Here is a 16,883-nt window from a genome sequence, read left to right on the forward strand (position 1 = left end):
ATTCCGGGTGTTAGCAGGGTGTGCTTTTGCCTTCTGGAAATGGCAGGGAAAGGAGGGAGGCTGTCGTGCTTTTTCTGGGATGAAGCAGCAGTTCACTCAGCCTGTTTTCATTTTTACTTAGCACCTGCTGGATTGGAGTGGTGTCGCCCAAGCAATCAGACAGTGGATGTGCCAAGAGCCTGACCTCTCTGTGCCTGCTCCCCTCCTCCCTTCATACCCCATGACGGCCTGTCCTGATATGGACAAGGGACTGGTTTAAAACGACAGTCTCAAGTTCGACTAGGAAGAGAAGGCTAATTCAAAGAAACAACTAGGCAAGCTTCCCTTGTAAGAATACTTATCAACCCCCTTCACCATGGCCCACCTGGGAGCCCATTTTGCCTTTAGATCCCGCTGGCAGAAGACGGATGATGACCTCTGTCGATATAGCATGTCCTTTATCCTTCACAAAGCCATTCACAATGACTTCTTTCAGAGCTATCTCTACTTGCTGGAAAAAATATCCCTGGGTAAGTGTGTCAGAGCTGTGAGATAAAGGACAAGAAATGACTGAAGGGACTGTGTAAGGTTGTAGGACTTGTGGAAGAGGAGTTAGAATAAGGACACTTTTCACATGAAAAGAACCCATAACCAGTGTTAGTGGGGTTGGATGTTTCAATGGTATTCTTTTATGGGGAGTGAAAGATCAAAAGCAGCCTGTCAAGTCAGAATTCCAGGATTCTATTTTGGGATTTCCTTACTCTCTCAGGCAGAGTCATTTGCTTCTTGGGGTGTTGGTTGCCTGAGTATCAGACTTATAATAACTTGTTTCTTGATTTTCGAAGGATATGTTTAACAGTTGCTGAACGTTTAGAGCTAGCAGATGGGTTACTCAAAGATGAGAGACTTAAGGCAGTAGTGTATCAATTAAGAGTTTCTTTCTTTTTATTTTATACTATAAATTCTGTGCTTATTGGGTGTGCATACTTTCTTGGCCTTCGTAAGTCACCATAGAAATCAGTGAGTCTAAAAGAAACAGATTTTAATTGGGACTCTGGATATTAAGAAAAAATTAGGTCAGCAGTCTGTCTCCATTTTCGTTACTTCCTCCAGTTTTCAGGGAATTGGACAATAGGGCAGTAAGAGGCTTATCTAGTTGTCTACATTACTCTTCTCAGCCTTTGTGAAGTGGCTACTTGAGGGAACTCTTAACAGCACTGAATAGGAAATGACTCTGATTAAAGAGTGAAGTAACTCCCTTTGGTTTATGTCCCCCCCCTCCACACACAATGAAAGCAGGAACCCCATGTATCAATATGAGCCTGTTTTCTAATGTTTCCAGAAAGCCCCATTGTGCACTTGGCGTGGGGCAGACTTTCCAGCCCTGGAAGGAGCTACGTTATTCCTATTGCATTCAGGAAATTGTATGCTAACAGCTTACCGAGAAGGTCTCTTTTTATGATATTCTGAGGAGAACTTTAGCTCTTGATATACAAAATACTTGTATTTATACAGTCAAAGCATTTCTCATCTGTGGCTTTATTTGATCCTTACAGCCACACTATCTGTCAGAAGGCTAAGTATCATTATTCTTTCTTTCTACCGTCTCTCCTCCTATTTTAGTTTTTCAAAAGAGGGAAAGAAAATTTAGAGACAATGTGATCTGATCTAGATAGAGGAATAACATATTCAGAGATAAGGTCATCTGATCTACACAAAGGAACACCAAGGTAAGAACCCCAAACCAGGACTCTTTCGGATGGTGTCATGTGTCTCCTGGCTCTTGTCTCTAGGAATCTGAAGAATAAAACTTCAACTGAAGTCACCACTTCTCAAAGATGCAAGCACACTGGGCATCTACTCATATGATTTTATTGCTAAGTGAAAGAACACTTTAGAGAGAGCAGCGGGTCTGTTTATGCAGTAGAGAAGACCCTGAGAAATTGGGTAGCAAGGTTTAAGTAACTCAGGGCACCTCCCCTAGGGGCGCCTGTGCACTCAGGGGGAGTGGTTTGGGAAGTCTGAGTTGGTTTTCCTCAGCCATCTTCCACACTAGTGTATCCAGTGCTGAATATGGAGGTTTTTCATTGTATGCAGGTGTAGATACCTATGCTAATGATACTGTAATAAGCTAGTAGGTGTCAAAAGGTCATACGAAGGACAAGGAGTCCTTATGTTCTGTGCAGGTGTTTCCATGGCACAAACTACAAGGTGTTTCTGGTCTTTTTGTGATTTGTGTTCATGATTCTTACTCGGTTTATTGTGGTTCCTTCCACCTTTCCTTTAGTATGGGCCAGGGAAGGAAGGGCTCAGGATACTCTAATCTGTTCCTATCAGTAGATCATGCTATCCATCTGTAAGTAATTCTTTTATGACATACACATGCTGTTACATGCCTCCAGTCAGTTTGACTCATAGTGACTCTGTATAGGGTTTCTGAGGAACAGCTGGTGCATTTGAACCCCTGACCTTGCAGTTCAAATCGATTTTATGGTTGAGTGCATATCCTACAGCGCCACATCAGGAGTCCTAGGACCTATGACATATTGAGCCCTGCTGTGGTCCTGTGGGTTAATGTGCTAGACTGCAAAGTCAGTTTGAACTTCAAGATAGGTGGTTCAAGCTCATCAGGTGCTCCTAGGAAACCCTACACAGGTTTGCTATGGGTTGGAACCAATTCGACAGCATTTAACAACAACAACAAACAACAATCCAAATGGAACGACGTGCTGCTAAGGTAATGGTTAGGAGTTGGGCTGCTAACCTCAAGGTCAGCAGTTTGAAACTACCAGCTGTTCTTCAGGAGAAAGTTGAGGCTTTCTGCTCCTGTAAAGATTTACAGTCTTCAAAATCATATGCAAGGTCACTATGAATCAGAACTGACTCCATGGCATATAACCAACGAAGCATCCAAATGGAAAAAAAATCATGAAGCAGTCTATTTGGAAAGCAATGATGCTATCATTGTTTTATGCATTAGAAGGGAATTGTTTTTCTAGAGACATCTCATTAACAGTAGTTTGGTGGCCATGGTTGTATTAGACAGGAGAAAGGTTATCAACTACAGTAATTGAGAAAAGGCTCACTAAGGGTAGAGGCCTACCAAACTTTAAACATACTTCCTAGAGTGAAAAGGAACTCTAGAAGTAGCCAAAGGTGAAGTAAAGTAATGATGACTTAAAAAGTAAAATGGGTCTTCTGAAAATCAGATAAAAACCAATTTGGAACAATTAGATTATAATTGTGGGAGACTGGTAGCTCTGTAGGATAAGCTCTGGACTGCTAACCATAAGGTCAGTGATTCAAGACCACCAGTCACTCTGAGGGAGAAGAATAAGGCTTTCTTTACCCACAAAGGTTTAGTCTTGGCAACCTTATGCAGGGTTGCTCTGAGAAGGAACTGACTGGATGGTGCTTAACAACAACAACAGATTGTAATTTTTATTTGACCTAAACCCTTTTTTTTTCCCCACCTAGTCTAATCATTTTATTTTACCCATTGTTCTCCTTTGTGGACTTGCTAATGGTTTAGCAATGACTATTCCTTTTTAAAGTGTTGAAGAGCAAAGATGTCAGCTTGAGGACTAAGGTGCACCTGACCCAAGCCATGGTATTTTCAATAACCTCATATGCATGCGAAAGCTGGACCGTGAATAATGAAGACCGTAGAAGAATTGATGCTTTTGAGTTATGGTGTTGGAGGAGAATATTGAAAGTGCCATGGGCTACCAAAAGAACCAATAGATCCGTTTTGGAAGAAGTGCAGCCAGAGTGCTCCTTAGAAGCCAAGATGGCCAAACTTAGTCTCTCATACTTAGGACATATTGTCAGGAAGGACAAGTCACTGGAGAAGGATATCATATTTGGTAAGGCGGAGGGTCAGAGAAAAAGAGGAGGCCCCCCAACGAGATGGATTGGCCAAGTGACAGCATCGATGGACTCAAGTGTGACAACAGTAGGATGGTTGGCCCAGGATCGGGCAGTGTTTCATTCTGCTGTGCATAAGGTCACTATGAGTCGGTACCAACTTAATGGCACCTAACAACAACAACAACAATAATTCCTATATAAGAAAAAGATGATTATTATTAAAAGTCAAACCTTTTGACAAATGGAGTCCCTGGGTGATGCAAATGATTAACGTTCCTGGCTGCTAACTGAAAGATTGGTGGGTGGTTTGAGTCCATTGAGAGGTGCCTTAGAAGAAAGTCTTGGTGATCTACTTCTGCAACATCAACCATTGAGAAATCCATGGAGCACAGTTCCACTCGGACACACATGGGGTCACATGAGTCAGATCGATTTCATGGCAACTATTTTTTGTTTTGTTTTGACAAATAAAATCTTCCCTGGAACCCTAAGGTAAAACATAGCTAGATAAAACAGAAGCTTTTGTATTTAGGATCAGGTCAAGGTCCTTTTCTTGGTCTATCCTCTTAGCCTCTCCAATGATCTTGGGGCACTTCTGTAACACCATTGTTCTGGTTGTTGTTGTTAAGTTCTGTCAAGTCAGTTCATAGCGACCCTGTATAGGGTTTCTGAGGAGTGACTGGTGGGTTTGAACTGTCAACCTTGATATTAGCAGCCCAGTATTTTCCTACAGTACCACACCAGGACTCTGTAGCACCTCTGTTGTTGTTTAGTGCCATCAAGTTGGTACCTACTCATAGAAACCCTGTAAAGGGTTTCTGAGGAGCAGCTGATGAGTTTGAACCACTGGTCTTGTAGTTCAAACTGACCTGGCAGTCCAGTGTTTATCCTAAATTGCTACATCAGGACTCCATTAGGGTTTCATAAACACAATTTTGAAAATGTAAGTTCATTCTAAGCTAAAGTTGACTCCATTTTACTTTTCTTAAAGTTTTCTATAAACCTGTTTTCTCTGACTTTGGTGATTCAACTCAGGGATTAGTTTTCTCTGATAGTCACAGATATGCTCATAATTCTTATTTCATGATAGCAATTAAGGAATATATTGTTGTTGTTAAGTGCCGTCGAGTCGGTTCCGACCCATAGCAACCCTGTACAGGGTTTCCGAGGGTATAAATCTTTACGGGAGTAGAAAGCCTCATCTTTCTCCCGCGGAGCACCTGGTAGTTTCGAACCGCTGACCTTAAGGTTCGCAGCCCAATTCGTAACCACTACGCTACCAGAGCTCCTTAAGGACTATATTAGGACAAACTAAATTATGTTTCAGTAACAAATTAAACTTGAAATCTTGATGGCCTAACACATAAAAGTTTATTTTGTACTCTCGCTACATCATTTTTAGCATGCATCAGTAGATGGGATCACATGGCATACAGGGAATCAGAATGATAGAGGCTCCTCCATCTGGAACATTGTTAATCACCCATAGCAAGCGAAGAGAGGAGCTGAAGTTTTGCCTGCCAACTCTTAAACACTTTGGCCCAGAAAGACATACATTACGTTTGCTTACAATCCACCACCCACAACGAATCACATATTGTTTTTAGTTTCCAAGGAGTTGACTCTGACTCACAGGGATCAGTGCGTGCAGAGTAGAACACTCCATAGCATTTCCAAAGCTGTGACCTTTTAGAAGCCCATCATCAGACCTGTCTTCCCAGGCATCTCTGGGTGGATTTGAACCACTAACTTTTTGGCTAGTAATTGAGTGCTTAGCCATTTGTTTGTGTCACCCAGATATTCTAAATAGCTATTCCCTACTGCAATGTTTCTGGGAAATGTAAGAGGAGTACATGTACATTTGGAAACTAGTAAATATCTCTGGCACGAGGGCAAAACATTGCTTTTAAGAGATAGAAACAGCAAACATTTCTTTTTTCTGACCATTTCAATTATATTCAATGCAAGAAACATTTAAGACACTCTGATTATTGCTCAAAGTACTGTTCTTTGCCCTGGAGAAGATTCAAGCATGAATAAGACACAGCCTGTGTTCTTCAGGAATTTATCATCTGGTTATGAAAACAGACCTACAAATATCTTTCTATTAAATCTAAAAGCTTTACGTTAGGGTTAAAGAAAAGACAGTGGACCAGTTCTGTGAATACTCAGATTTTTTGCAGTTTTTCTTCTCATGGCAGAAATGGAAACCACTGTGTGGTTGCTGTGTGCCATTGAACAGATTCTGAGTCATAGTAACCCTCAGGACAGAGTTATTATTGTTGTTAAGTGCCGTTGAGTCGAGTCGGTTGTGACCCATAGCAACCCTGTTAGGGTTTAGAAGGAGCAGCTGGTGAGCTTGAACTGCCAACCTTGCAGTTCAAAAGGCTGTGCAGTCTGGCGCATTAACCCACAGCGCCACACCAGGACAGAGACAGAGTAGAACTGCCTTATAAGGTTTCTAAGGTTGCAATCCTTATTGGAGAAGAACATCTAGCCTTTTCTTTTGAGATGCTGCTGGGGGATTCAAACTGCCAACCTTTGCTAAATGGTGCTTAACCATTGTGCCACCAGGGCTGCTTGTGAACAACCTTTGCTAAATTATAAATCCTGGAAGATACAGAACAGATTTTATTCATATTTATATACTCCAAACCACCTAACATGGAATCTTATTTGTACAGTTGTTCAATCTAGAGCTATTGTTTTCCTAAAATGAAACAGCACATATGTCTCATATTAAAAGTGTGACTTTTATTTAATTAGAAGTCTTCTCACAACCCTTGCTCAGTACTGCATAGCTCTTGATTTTTGCCCCCAGGAAGTTATAGCCTACAGTTATGGAATGTAGTCCTGATGTGGCACTGTAGGATGAGCATTGGACTGCTAACTGCAAGGGTGGTGGTTCAAACTCACCAGCTGCTCCTCAGAAACCCTATACGGGGTAGCTCTGAGTCACAACCTACTTGATGACACTTAACAATAACAACTGAACTCTGATTTCCATAAGAGACCTATTCTTAGTCTGTCTCAAAATCCTGGTCATCAAAGTACTGGGTTCAAATTCTGGTATTGCTACTTACCAGAGAAAAGAACTCTGGGAAATTACTAAAGTCTCTGAAAGTCATTTTCCTCAAAATTGCAGGGTTCTTTGAAGGATTAAATGTCATTCTATGTGTGAAAAATAGTGTTCAGTAAGGGTTCATGTTTTCGTTTCCTTCCTCTGCACTAAGTCTCTTTGAAAGTCTCCTTTCCTATAACAAAAGACATTTCACTAAATGCAGCCTGTAAGGATATTAGTGTGAACCGGATACATTATAGTGTGAACAGGATACATTGCTTTCAGTTAGGAACTAAAGCTTAGTCGGGAGAGGTGCCCCTTCCCTAGCACCACTGAGGTGTTTTATGGTTGGCTTCCCCTACTCTTGGTGACTTTAAGACTTCATAAGAATGAAAATAAAGTCCTTCTTTCAAAAAGGTTGGGGAACATCTCTTGTGGGGTCTGCACAGAGGGTTTGTTGTTTGGGATAATTATAGGAAATGCAGTGGTTGGCCAGACTCTTTTATTCCATTTTTTCCTTCCTTCTTCCCTTCAACTGCCTGCATCATGCAATCAGTCTCACATTAGCACATTATGTGGTAACATCAGTCTTGAGGAAATTTGCTGCAATATTCCCGGCGAAAGAATTCTTGGGGAGCACAGTGACTCTGTAGGATAAGTGCTAAACTGTAAGCAACAGGTTGGTGGTTCGAGTCCACCAGCTACTCCACTGGAGAAAGATAAGGCTTTATGCTCCTATCAAGACTTACAGTCTTGGAAACTCTATGCAACAGGGTCACTGTGAATTGGAACCAACTCAAAGGAGCTCTGGTAGCGTAGTGGTTACGAATCGGGCTGCGAACCGCAAGGTCAGCAGTTTGAAACTACCAGCTGCTCCATGGGAGAAATATGAGGCTTTCTGCTCCCGTAAAGATTTACAGTTAATGGTCACTATGGGTTGGAAAAGACTCAACGGCACTTAACAACAGCAACAACAACGGTACTAAACAACAGCAAGGAAGTCTTTGGTGGGCAAATAGTTAAGTGCTTGACTGCTTAACAAAATGTTGGTGGTTCAAACTCACACCAAAGCACCTTGGAAGAATGGTCTGGTGACCTAATTCTGAAAGGCCACACTGCACACAGGGGTTTGCCATGAGTTAGAGTAGACTCCTTTCTTCCAACGTGCTTTGGTGCTCTTCCATGCAGTAATCCCTAGCTTGCCTCAGAGATGCATGGACGAGCAAGAGCACACACAGAGAACATGTCTAATGGAGAGTTATCTGTGCTATCAAGCACAGATTTTCAGGAAAGCAAAAAAAAAAAAAAAAGCCTATTGCTTTTCTGTGGCATTTTCATTAAAAAAAATAAAATAAAATAATCATCCCTGTGGCAGGTATTGCTGCTCAGTTTATTGTGCAGGAAGAAGAATTTCAAATGCTTTTGTTACCTTTGTAATGCAAACCATGCAAAATCACTTTCTCCTTTAAAGGATGGAGAACTAGGTGATTTCCTTGTTATTAAACAGATTCAGATTTACTTCCAGGCATGCAGTGTGAAATGATTATGATATAGGTTTTAGATTTAAATAAATCCAGGTTTATTTCAGTAGTGTAGCAATTTGAACCCGGGCATTTCTTGCGATGCCTTATTAGTTTCTCCTAGAGAATGGGTATAGAGTAAACAACCTGCGAAAGCCAGAACCCGTGTAAGGCGGAAACCTGTTACAGAAGGAAAGTTCAAATTGCTTCCATTAAATAGAGAATGGTAGAATCATGGCAAGACTCCACACTATCAAAGGTGGAAAACTTGTGAGACTTGGGAAAACAAGGCAGTCCCAGTGAGTTCCAGCTCTCATAGGTTTCACTGTATGACACCTATCTTTCATATTCAGTTATATATGTAAATGAGAAACTTTCACACACACACACAAATACAAGAGAGCTTCAAAGATTTTGTTGAAAAATTTCATTCTTTTTTAGTTCAATTTATCCACAAACTTTTTGAAGCCTACTTGTATGTGTTTGATCACACAAGTAGGCTTCAAAAAGTTTGTGGATAAATTGAACTAAAAAAGAATGAAATTTTTGTTGTTTTTTATTTGGGTAATACTGATGGAGGGGGAGATAAATATTTCATAAAGTACACAACGATGTGAACAACATTTATTTACTCAGCAAACATTCATAGTAAGTCTAATATGTTGTTGTTGTTAAGTACCGTGGAGTCAGTTCCGACTCATAGTGACGCTGTACAGGGTTTCTGAGTCTGTAAATCTTTACGGCAGCTGAACGCCTCATTTTTCTCCCACAGAACTACTGGTAGTTTCGAACTACTGACCTTGCGGTTGGCAGCCCGACTCGTAACCACTACGCTACCAGAGCTTCTTGGGTCTAATATAGGGATAGGTATAATGGCAGGTTCTGAGATTTCAAAGAAAGGAAGATACAGTTTGATCCTGACAATATGGAATAGGAAAGCCACATAGATTACTTAGTCTCTTCAATGTGGAAATACAGTGGAAGAGACACCTATAAGTTGGAGGTGTGCAGAGGAGGCATGATGATAGCTGGATGTGTCCTCACTATAAAATATCTGTTTTTAGTATCTGTGTGACTTCTAGCCTTCTCAAGTTTGACAGTAGTCTGGTATCAGTCTCTAAAGAGATTAGTGAGTTAAGAAGATACTCAGCAAGAGATTAGATATGATATGTGATGGGTGTTTGATAGATTTCTGGCTGAAATGGGGGAAATGGAGTAACTCTCCCCTCCCTTATTTACTTTGTTGTTTTTAGGTCCAACCAAGTTGATTTCAACTCATAGCAGTCCCATGCACAGCAGCATGAAACACTACCTAGTCTTGTGCCATCGTCAGTCTTTGTTCTGTTTGAGTCCATTGTTGCCACCACTGTGCCAATCCATCTTGTTGAATATCTTCCTCTACTTTACCAAGCATGGTGTTCCTTTCCAAGGACTGCTCCCTCCTGATGTCCAGAGTATGTGAGAAAGAGTCTAGTTATCTTTGCTTCCAAGGAGCATTCTGGCTGTACTTTTTTTTAAAGTTTTTATTGTGAATTGATTGATAGTTAATATGGGAGAACATCAGTTTTACACTCATAGTTTCATTGCAATGATTACAATCCCCTCCATACATCATCACTCAACAGTAATTGCTTCTATTCCTTCTGTTTCTTTTCTTTTTTGGATGCACACAAAAACACTCAGGAACATATAATCATTTAAACAACCAAAGGGCACATTCTGCAAGCGTACCTCCTGGCTGCCAGCACACAGCCTTCTCTTCCCATGAGTCTAGAGTCCTCAGCTGCTCCATCACCCCATGGCATCATCTCTGCCTCCATCTCTGGTGTCACTGCTTCTCTGGATAGGGTCCCACATGCCTCTCACGTTCTTGTTCCTTGATGGTCCTAGGGTTCTCTGTTCCTGGAATGTAAGATTAACTACTGCCCTCTTTTTGTTACAAAACTTCTACCTTTACAGTTGTAACAGTCACAATTAGTCATGATAACAATTACTCACTATTGAATCATAAGAATCTTCTCCCCACCTTTCACCAGACCTGTATAGACAAGATGAAAACAAGTGGGGAGTCTACCTTCCTCTGCACACTCTGAAACTCCCTCTTGAAAACTTGTAAGTCAGTCATTTCATGCCTCTTTAGCACCCCCACTTTAGGTAGCCAATGTCTAAGTTGCCCATCCCTATCAACCCTGTGTACAGAGGGGATGGGAATGATCCTTGATGTGAAGATTCCTTCCCTCTCAGTTGGTATTCTGAGCTGCTACATCCATATGTATAGGTTAAGTTCATCAAATTGTGGCAATTTACACTTGTTTCCTTTATCAAAAAATTTTTTTATCTTCTTCTAGTTGGTTTTTGATGACCAAGCTATTGAAGTTAGGTCAAATGGGTACTATCTGCAAGGTTGGGAATTTTTGTGTGTTTCTCCTCACTTCATATCAGCTGGACACTTCACTCTCAGGTCTAGCCCTCCATGGCTCTATCCTTGTCCATGGGCCCAGGAGTCCCCAGGTCTCACCACACTTTAGACTAACCAGCCCTTCTTCTCTCTCTCATCTCCAGGTCAACAAGAGTCTATGGAGCATGGTTGTCGAATGCAGCCCATATCTTCATTGCTGCTTTTCCCCCACGTCTACTTATCAGTGGACCAACATGGTCACCAGCAAGCTTATGTGCCTGCTTGTGAATTCCCTTTGACTTTCAGTCTTGGAAGGGAGTTTGTCCTGAAGGGACTTGATTTTTTTTCCTTCATGGCTCCCCAGCAAACAACTTGCTTATTCTTGTAGTAGTGAATCAGACTCTGGCTATACTTCTTAACAAGACAAATTTGTTTGTTTTTCTGGGAGTCTATGTTATATTCAATTCTTCACCAACACCATAATTCAAAGGCATCAAATCTTCTCTGGTATTCCTTATTCATTGTCCAGCTTTCACTTATATATGACACAATTGAAAATACCATGCCTTGGATGACCCTAGTCCTCAAGGGGGCATCTACACTCTCTACCACTTTAAATTGATCTTTTTTTTAAAAAGCAGATTTGCCCAATGTAATACATTTGATTTCTTGACTGCTGCTTCCATGAGCATTGATGATGGAGCCAACTAAAATGAAATCCTTGATCACTTCAGCCTTTTCTTCATTCATCATGATGCTGTTTATTGGTCCAGTTGTGAGGATTTTTATTTTGTTTACAATATGCAAATCACATTGAAAGCTATAGTCTTTGATTTTCATCAGTAAGTATTTAAGTCCTCTTCCAACAAGCAAGGTTATATTTGTTAATAATCCTTCCTCCAATGCTGATACCATGTTGTTCTTCTCAGATTATTTGCTTAGCACACAGATTGAATAAGTATGATGAAAGGATACAATCTTGAAACACATCTTTCTTGATTTTAAACTATGTTGTATCCCCTTATTCTGTTCTAAAGACTGCCTCTTGGTCTATATACAGGTTCCACATGAACATGATTAAATGTTCTAGAATTCCCATTTCTCACAATGTTATCCATAGTTTGTTATGATCCACACAGTCAAATGCCTTTGCACAGTCATTAAAATACAAATAAACATCTTTCTGGTATTTCTTGTTTTTAACTAAGTTTCCATCTGACATCAGCAATGATATTTCTCCTTCCACATCCTGTTCTGAACCCAGCTTGGATTTCTGGCAGTTTCCTTATGTAATGTTGCAAAAATTTTTTAATTGTCTTAAGCAACATTTTACTTGAATGTGATATTTATGATATTATTTGGTAATTTTTACATTTTGTTGATCACCTTTCATTGGTATGGACACAGACATGGAATTCTTCAGTTAGTTAGCCAAGTATACAAATGAGTGTTTCCAGTGTTTGGAGTATCTATCTGTTGAAACATCTCAGTTGGTATTCCATCAACTCTTGGTTCTTGCTTTTTAAATTTTTTTGTCAATGCTTTCATTGTAGCTTGGATTTCTTACTTTAATACCATGGTTCTTGATCATATGCTACTTCCTGAAATGGTTGATCACTAACCAGTTCTTTTAGGCAGAGTGATTCTTTGTATACCTTCCATATTCTTTTGATACTCTTTGCATTATTCAATGTTTTGTTCACAGAATTCTTTAGTAGTACAACTGGAGAATTGGATTGTTTCTTCAATCATACCAGCATGAGAAATGCTGAGCATGTTCTTCACTTTTGGTTTTACAACTGAAGGTCTTTGTAGATTTCATTATATGTTTTTTCTCAAATTGCCCTGTGAAATTTTCTGTTCAGCTCTTTAACGTCATCATTTCTTCCAGTTGCTTTTGCTTCTCTGTGTTCAAGAGCAAGTTTACTTCTTTTGTCAAGATCTGGAAGAAGGTTGTTGTTTGGACTCATCACAACCCTGTATAGGTTTTCTGAGGAACAACTGGTGGGTCTGAACTGCCAACCTTGTGGTTTGAAGTCCAATGCTAATCTCACAACACCATACCAGATTAGAAAACACTACACTAGCCCTCTGTTGAAAAGCATAGACTCTGTCTCACAAAATTTTCAGGGTAGGTATGCATTGTCTTAGAGACAAGAAATATCAGATATCCAGAAGCATACAGAGAATAAGCAAAACCTAGAGGGGATCTCTAAGGACCTCTGGTAGAGTAGTGGTTGCAAATTGGGCTGCAAACTGCAAGGTCAGCAGTTCGAAACTACCAGCTGTTCCACGGGAGAAAGATGAGGCATTCTGCTCTTGTAAAGATTTACAGCCTTGGAAATCCTATACAGGGTCGCTATGAGTTGGAACCAACTCCATGGCACACAGCCACCAGAGGGGATCTCTGGGCAATTTGATACTTGGTAATGACAGATTTCTAGTATCCTGGCACACCCAGATCTTTCGATTCTCTGAGAAACATACATTGCTGTTGTTAAGTGCCATTGAATCGGTTCCAACTCATAGGGACCCTGTATAGTGTTTCCAAGGAGAAGCTGATGGGTTTGAACTGCCGATCTTTTCGTTCAAAGTCCAGTGCTGATCCTGCAATACCACACCAGGAGTCCATATATTAAGTCCCTTTAACTCTTGGTGTCCTGGTGTGGCACTATAGAATAAGCGCTGGACTGCTGACTGTAAAGTCGGTGACTCAAATTCACCCAGCTGCTCCTTGGAAACCCTATACAGGGTTGCTATTAGTCAGAACCGACTAGATGGCAAACAACATCAACTCTTAGTGAAAAAGAGTGATAACTTTAGCAATTATTAAGCTCCTACTTTAAAGCCAACACTGTAATAGTATATACTAATTAAGATATACTATCTTATTTAACTATCTCAACAACCCGGTACAATACGTATCATTACCTTACTTTTATAGAGGAAGAATTTGAGACTCGGGTGATTTATATAACCTATTCAAGGTCATAAGGCAATTAGTTTAAAAATTGGCAAGTAAATTCAGGGTTGTTCAACCCCAAGATGTTTTTCTTTCCTTTTTCCTATCCTCCCTCTTTTTTCCCCCTTCCTCCCACCCTCCCTCCTTTCTTCCTTTTTTCTTACCATTAGCTCCTTAGTGATTAAAGTGGGAAGGACTTGTCTGCAGATTTATTTTATGAAAGATCTTACCCTTCATAAAGGAGCCCTGGTGACAAACAACTTTAGCAGCTGGAATGTTGTTGTTAAGTGCCATCAAGTTGGTTCTGACTCATAACTACCCTGTATAGGATTTCCAAAGAGCACCTGGTGGCTTTGAACTACTAACCTTGAGGTTCAAACTGAATTTTCGGTTGATTGCTTATCCTACAGCACCACACCTGGGACTCCTTAGCAGCTGGATTACAGAAGCTAAAATAGCTATATCCAAACCTTAAAAAAAAATAAAGGAAGTGAAAAGAAAAGAATTTACTAAGCAAAGATAAACACTTAGCTATTAGCAAAATTGTTTGTCAGAAAGACTCTCTTATTTGGTAGGTAACTAGAGTAATAAAGCTTAGACTTGTTGTTAAGTGCCCTTTAGTTGGTTCCAACTCATAAGGGACCTGCATATTATTTCCAAAGGAGCTCTGGTAGCGTAGTGGTTACAAGTTGGGCTCTAACCTCAAGGTCAGCAGGTTGAAACTACCAGCCTTAGCGTGGGAGAAAATGACACTTTCTGTTCCCATAAAGATTTATACCTTGGAAACCCTATACAGGGTCACTATGAGTCGGAACTTACTTCAGGGCACACTATCACCACCACGTAGTGTTTCTAGGGAGCAGCTGACCTTGTGGTTAGCAGTCCAGTGCTGATCTACAGTGCTACACCAGGACTACAGTTAGATCTCTTAGTCTGATAGATTAGTATATATTTTTGGATCTATATTAAGGTGTGGCACTGTGGATTATTACATTGGATTGCAAGGTCAGCTTGAACTAAAAGGTCGGTGGTTCAAGCTTACCAGCCGCTCCTCAAAACCCTGTACAGGGTGACTATGAGTTAGAACCGACTCAACGGCACACAACAAAAAAACAACAATATTAAGGTGTTGAGATATCCCTATGTGGTGCAAATGGCTAACTGCTTTATTACTAACCAAAAACTTGGTAGTTCAAACCAACTCAGATACCTTGAAAGTAAGGGCTGGCAATCAACTTCCATAAGGCCACAGCCTTGAAGACCCTAGAGAGCAGCTCTACTCTGTATGGATGGAGTCACCAAGACTAGAATGGACTTGATGGCAGCTAGCATCAGCAACATTAGTATTTTGAGTAATTATTATGTTTCTCACAATTTTTTTCTATCAAAAGGCAGCAAAGACGATCAAATATCACATCATTTCAAGGTAAACTCCTTTTTTTATTTTTTGCACCTCAGAACTTGAGAAACAAACTGCTTTGGCTTCCTGCAAGAATGTTTCAAAGAAGATATTTTCAAATTCTGCATGATGACCCACATTACTTTTTGGTAGCCACATCAGAAGCATCTTTCATGGGCAAGGTCTTTTTGAAATCGTTCCTAATAGCTTCTGCTTGCCAGGACTTGCAAAGCAATGGTTGTTAGTACTATTCATGGGGCAGGCAGCAAATTCTGACTTAATATTTCCTTGCTAGACTTTAGTCTCTACTGGATACATTGGGCTTTGTATTTCTTGGTGCCAAATGTCCTACTAGTGCTTAATACCTGAATCATGATGGGTTGTCTCATAGTGTACACTCTTGGATATTCAGCTCTCTGAGAAAAACCACAAAATCTTTAGTTTTTTTCACAATAAAGAGAATTTGTATGCTACTATTTTTTCTTTTCCAACTAGTGAACACTTGAAGGAGTTCTGGTGTGGCACTGTAGTATAAGCACTATACCGCGGGGTCAGTTTGAACTGCGAGGTTGGTGTTTCAAACTCACCAGCCACTCCTTGGAAAACCTATTCAGGGTTGTTATGAGTTAGAATCGACTCGACAGCACTTAACAACAACAACAAACACTCGGAAGGTCCTTGAGAGTTCAGATCATATTGTAGGCCAAGAAATGATAGCAAATACCAAATGATATCAAGGATTAGTAGAGCAACTAGTTTCTGTTTTAGACTAATTCAAGTTTCACAAAGATAGTACAATCCTATGAGAAGAAGCTACTGCATATATTTCTCTAGCAAAATGCTACAGGTTGGTGACTGGCTGAGTCAACTTGTACCAAAGCAAGAGTTATCAGGAGAGGAGAACCTGAGGCTGGCCATGACACCTCATATATCTTTTTTAGTGAAATGTTCCTGTCAATTAGGTGCAAATGAGAACTCAAGGCCATAACTATAAAAGCCCACCTATTGAATGTGACCCCTGCTGAGCTTAGCATTTACTTGTGGTCTAAATGTTGCTGGCATAATGTACCACTCCTATTTCCAGATTAAGGGTTTTAATAGACTCCACCAACTAGTTGACTTAAGAAGGTGATGATGAGCGTGGCTGCTTTGCTGCTTTGGTTGGATCAAGGAAAGGACCTCGTTGTGGCTTACCAGTGAGTCCAAAGTAGGCATTCAACTGCTGGGCATGCTCTCTGAGCTATGATTTCCTAGTCTGGTTTTCTGAGGCAACCAGAGAATTTGGACTACTCATGTTGTTGGGATAGTGATGCCTGATATTTGTCATCCCCTGCAGAATTTATAAGCATTTATTGAACCACCTGGTATGACACAGCATTTACCAATGCTGGGAAAGGGAATTGGTGTGTTATATCAGTAGCTGCCAAGTATTTGAACATGAGGGCCTGCCTTTTAATGCTGTAGTTTCTCAGACAGCAGCTACTTTGTGTGCCAAACACTTTTATATATTTAGTAATTTGTTGTTGTCTTTAAGTGCCCTTGAGTGGGTTCCAACTCATAACGACCCTGCATAGGGTCCAAGGAATGGCTGGTGAGTTTGAACCACTGAACTTGTGGTCAAGTGCTTATCCTATAGCGTCACACCAGGACTCCATATTTAGTAATACTTCAAAAAATTTGTATTTTTATTAACA

General features: G+C 40.4%; 1 protein-coding gene across 1 annotated transcript in view; it reads left to right on the top strand.

Annotated features, from left to right (window-relative positions):
* The first annotated feature begins 298 nt into the window (after window positions 1-298).
* The window catches only part of METTL11B (methyltransferase like 11B), a 30,527-nt gene continuing 13,942 nt past the window's right edge, over window positions 299-16,883 (top strand). The window contains exon 1 of the mRNA XM_006872637.1: window positions 299-509. Within this exon, the coding sequence (XP_006872699.1) occupies window positions 356-509 (154 nt within the window). The 5' untranslated portion in view covers window positions 299-355. The remainder of the gene's footprint in view (window positions 510-16,883) is intronic.

This window comes from Chrysochloris asiatica, unplaced genomic scaffold, assembly GCF_000296735.1.
Source record: "Chrysochloris asiatica unplaced genomic scaffold, ChrAsi1.0 scaffold00207, whole genome shotgun sequence".
In the NCBI taxonomy this organism is placed as follows: Eukaryota; Metazoa; Chordata; class Mammalia; order Afrosoricida; family Chrysochloridae; genus Chrysochloris; species Chrysochloris asiatica.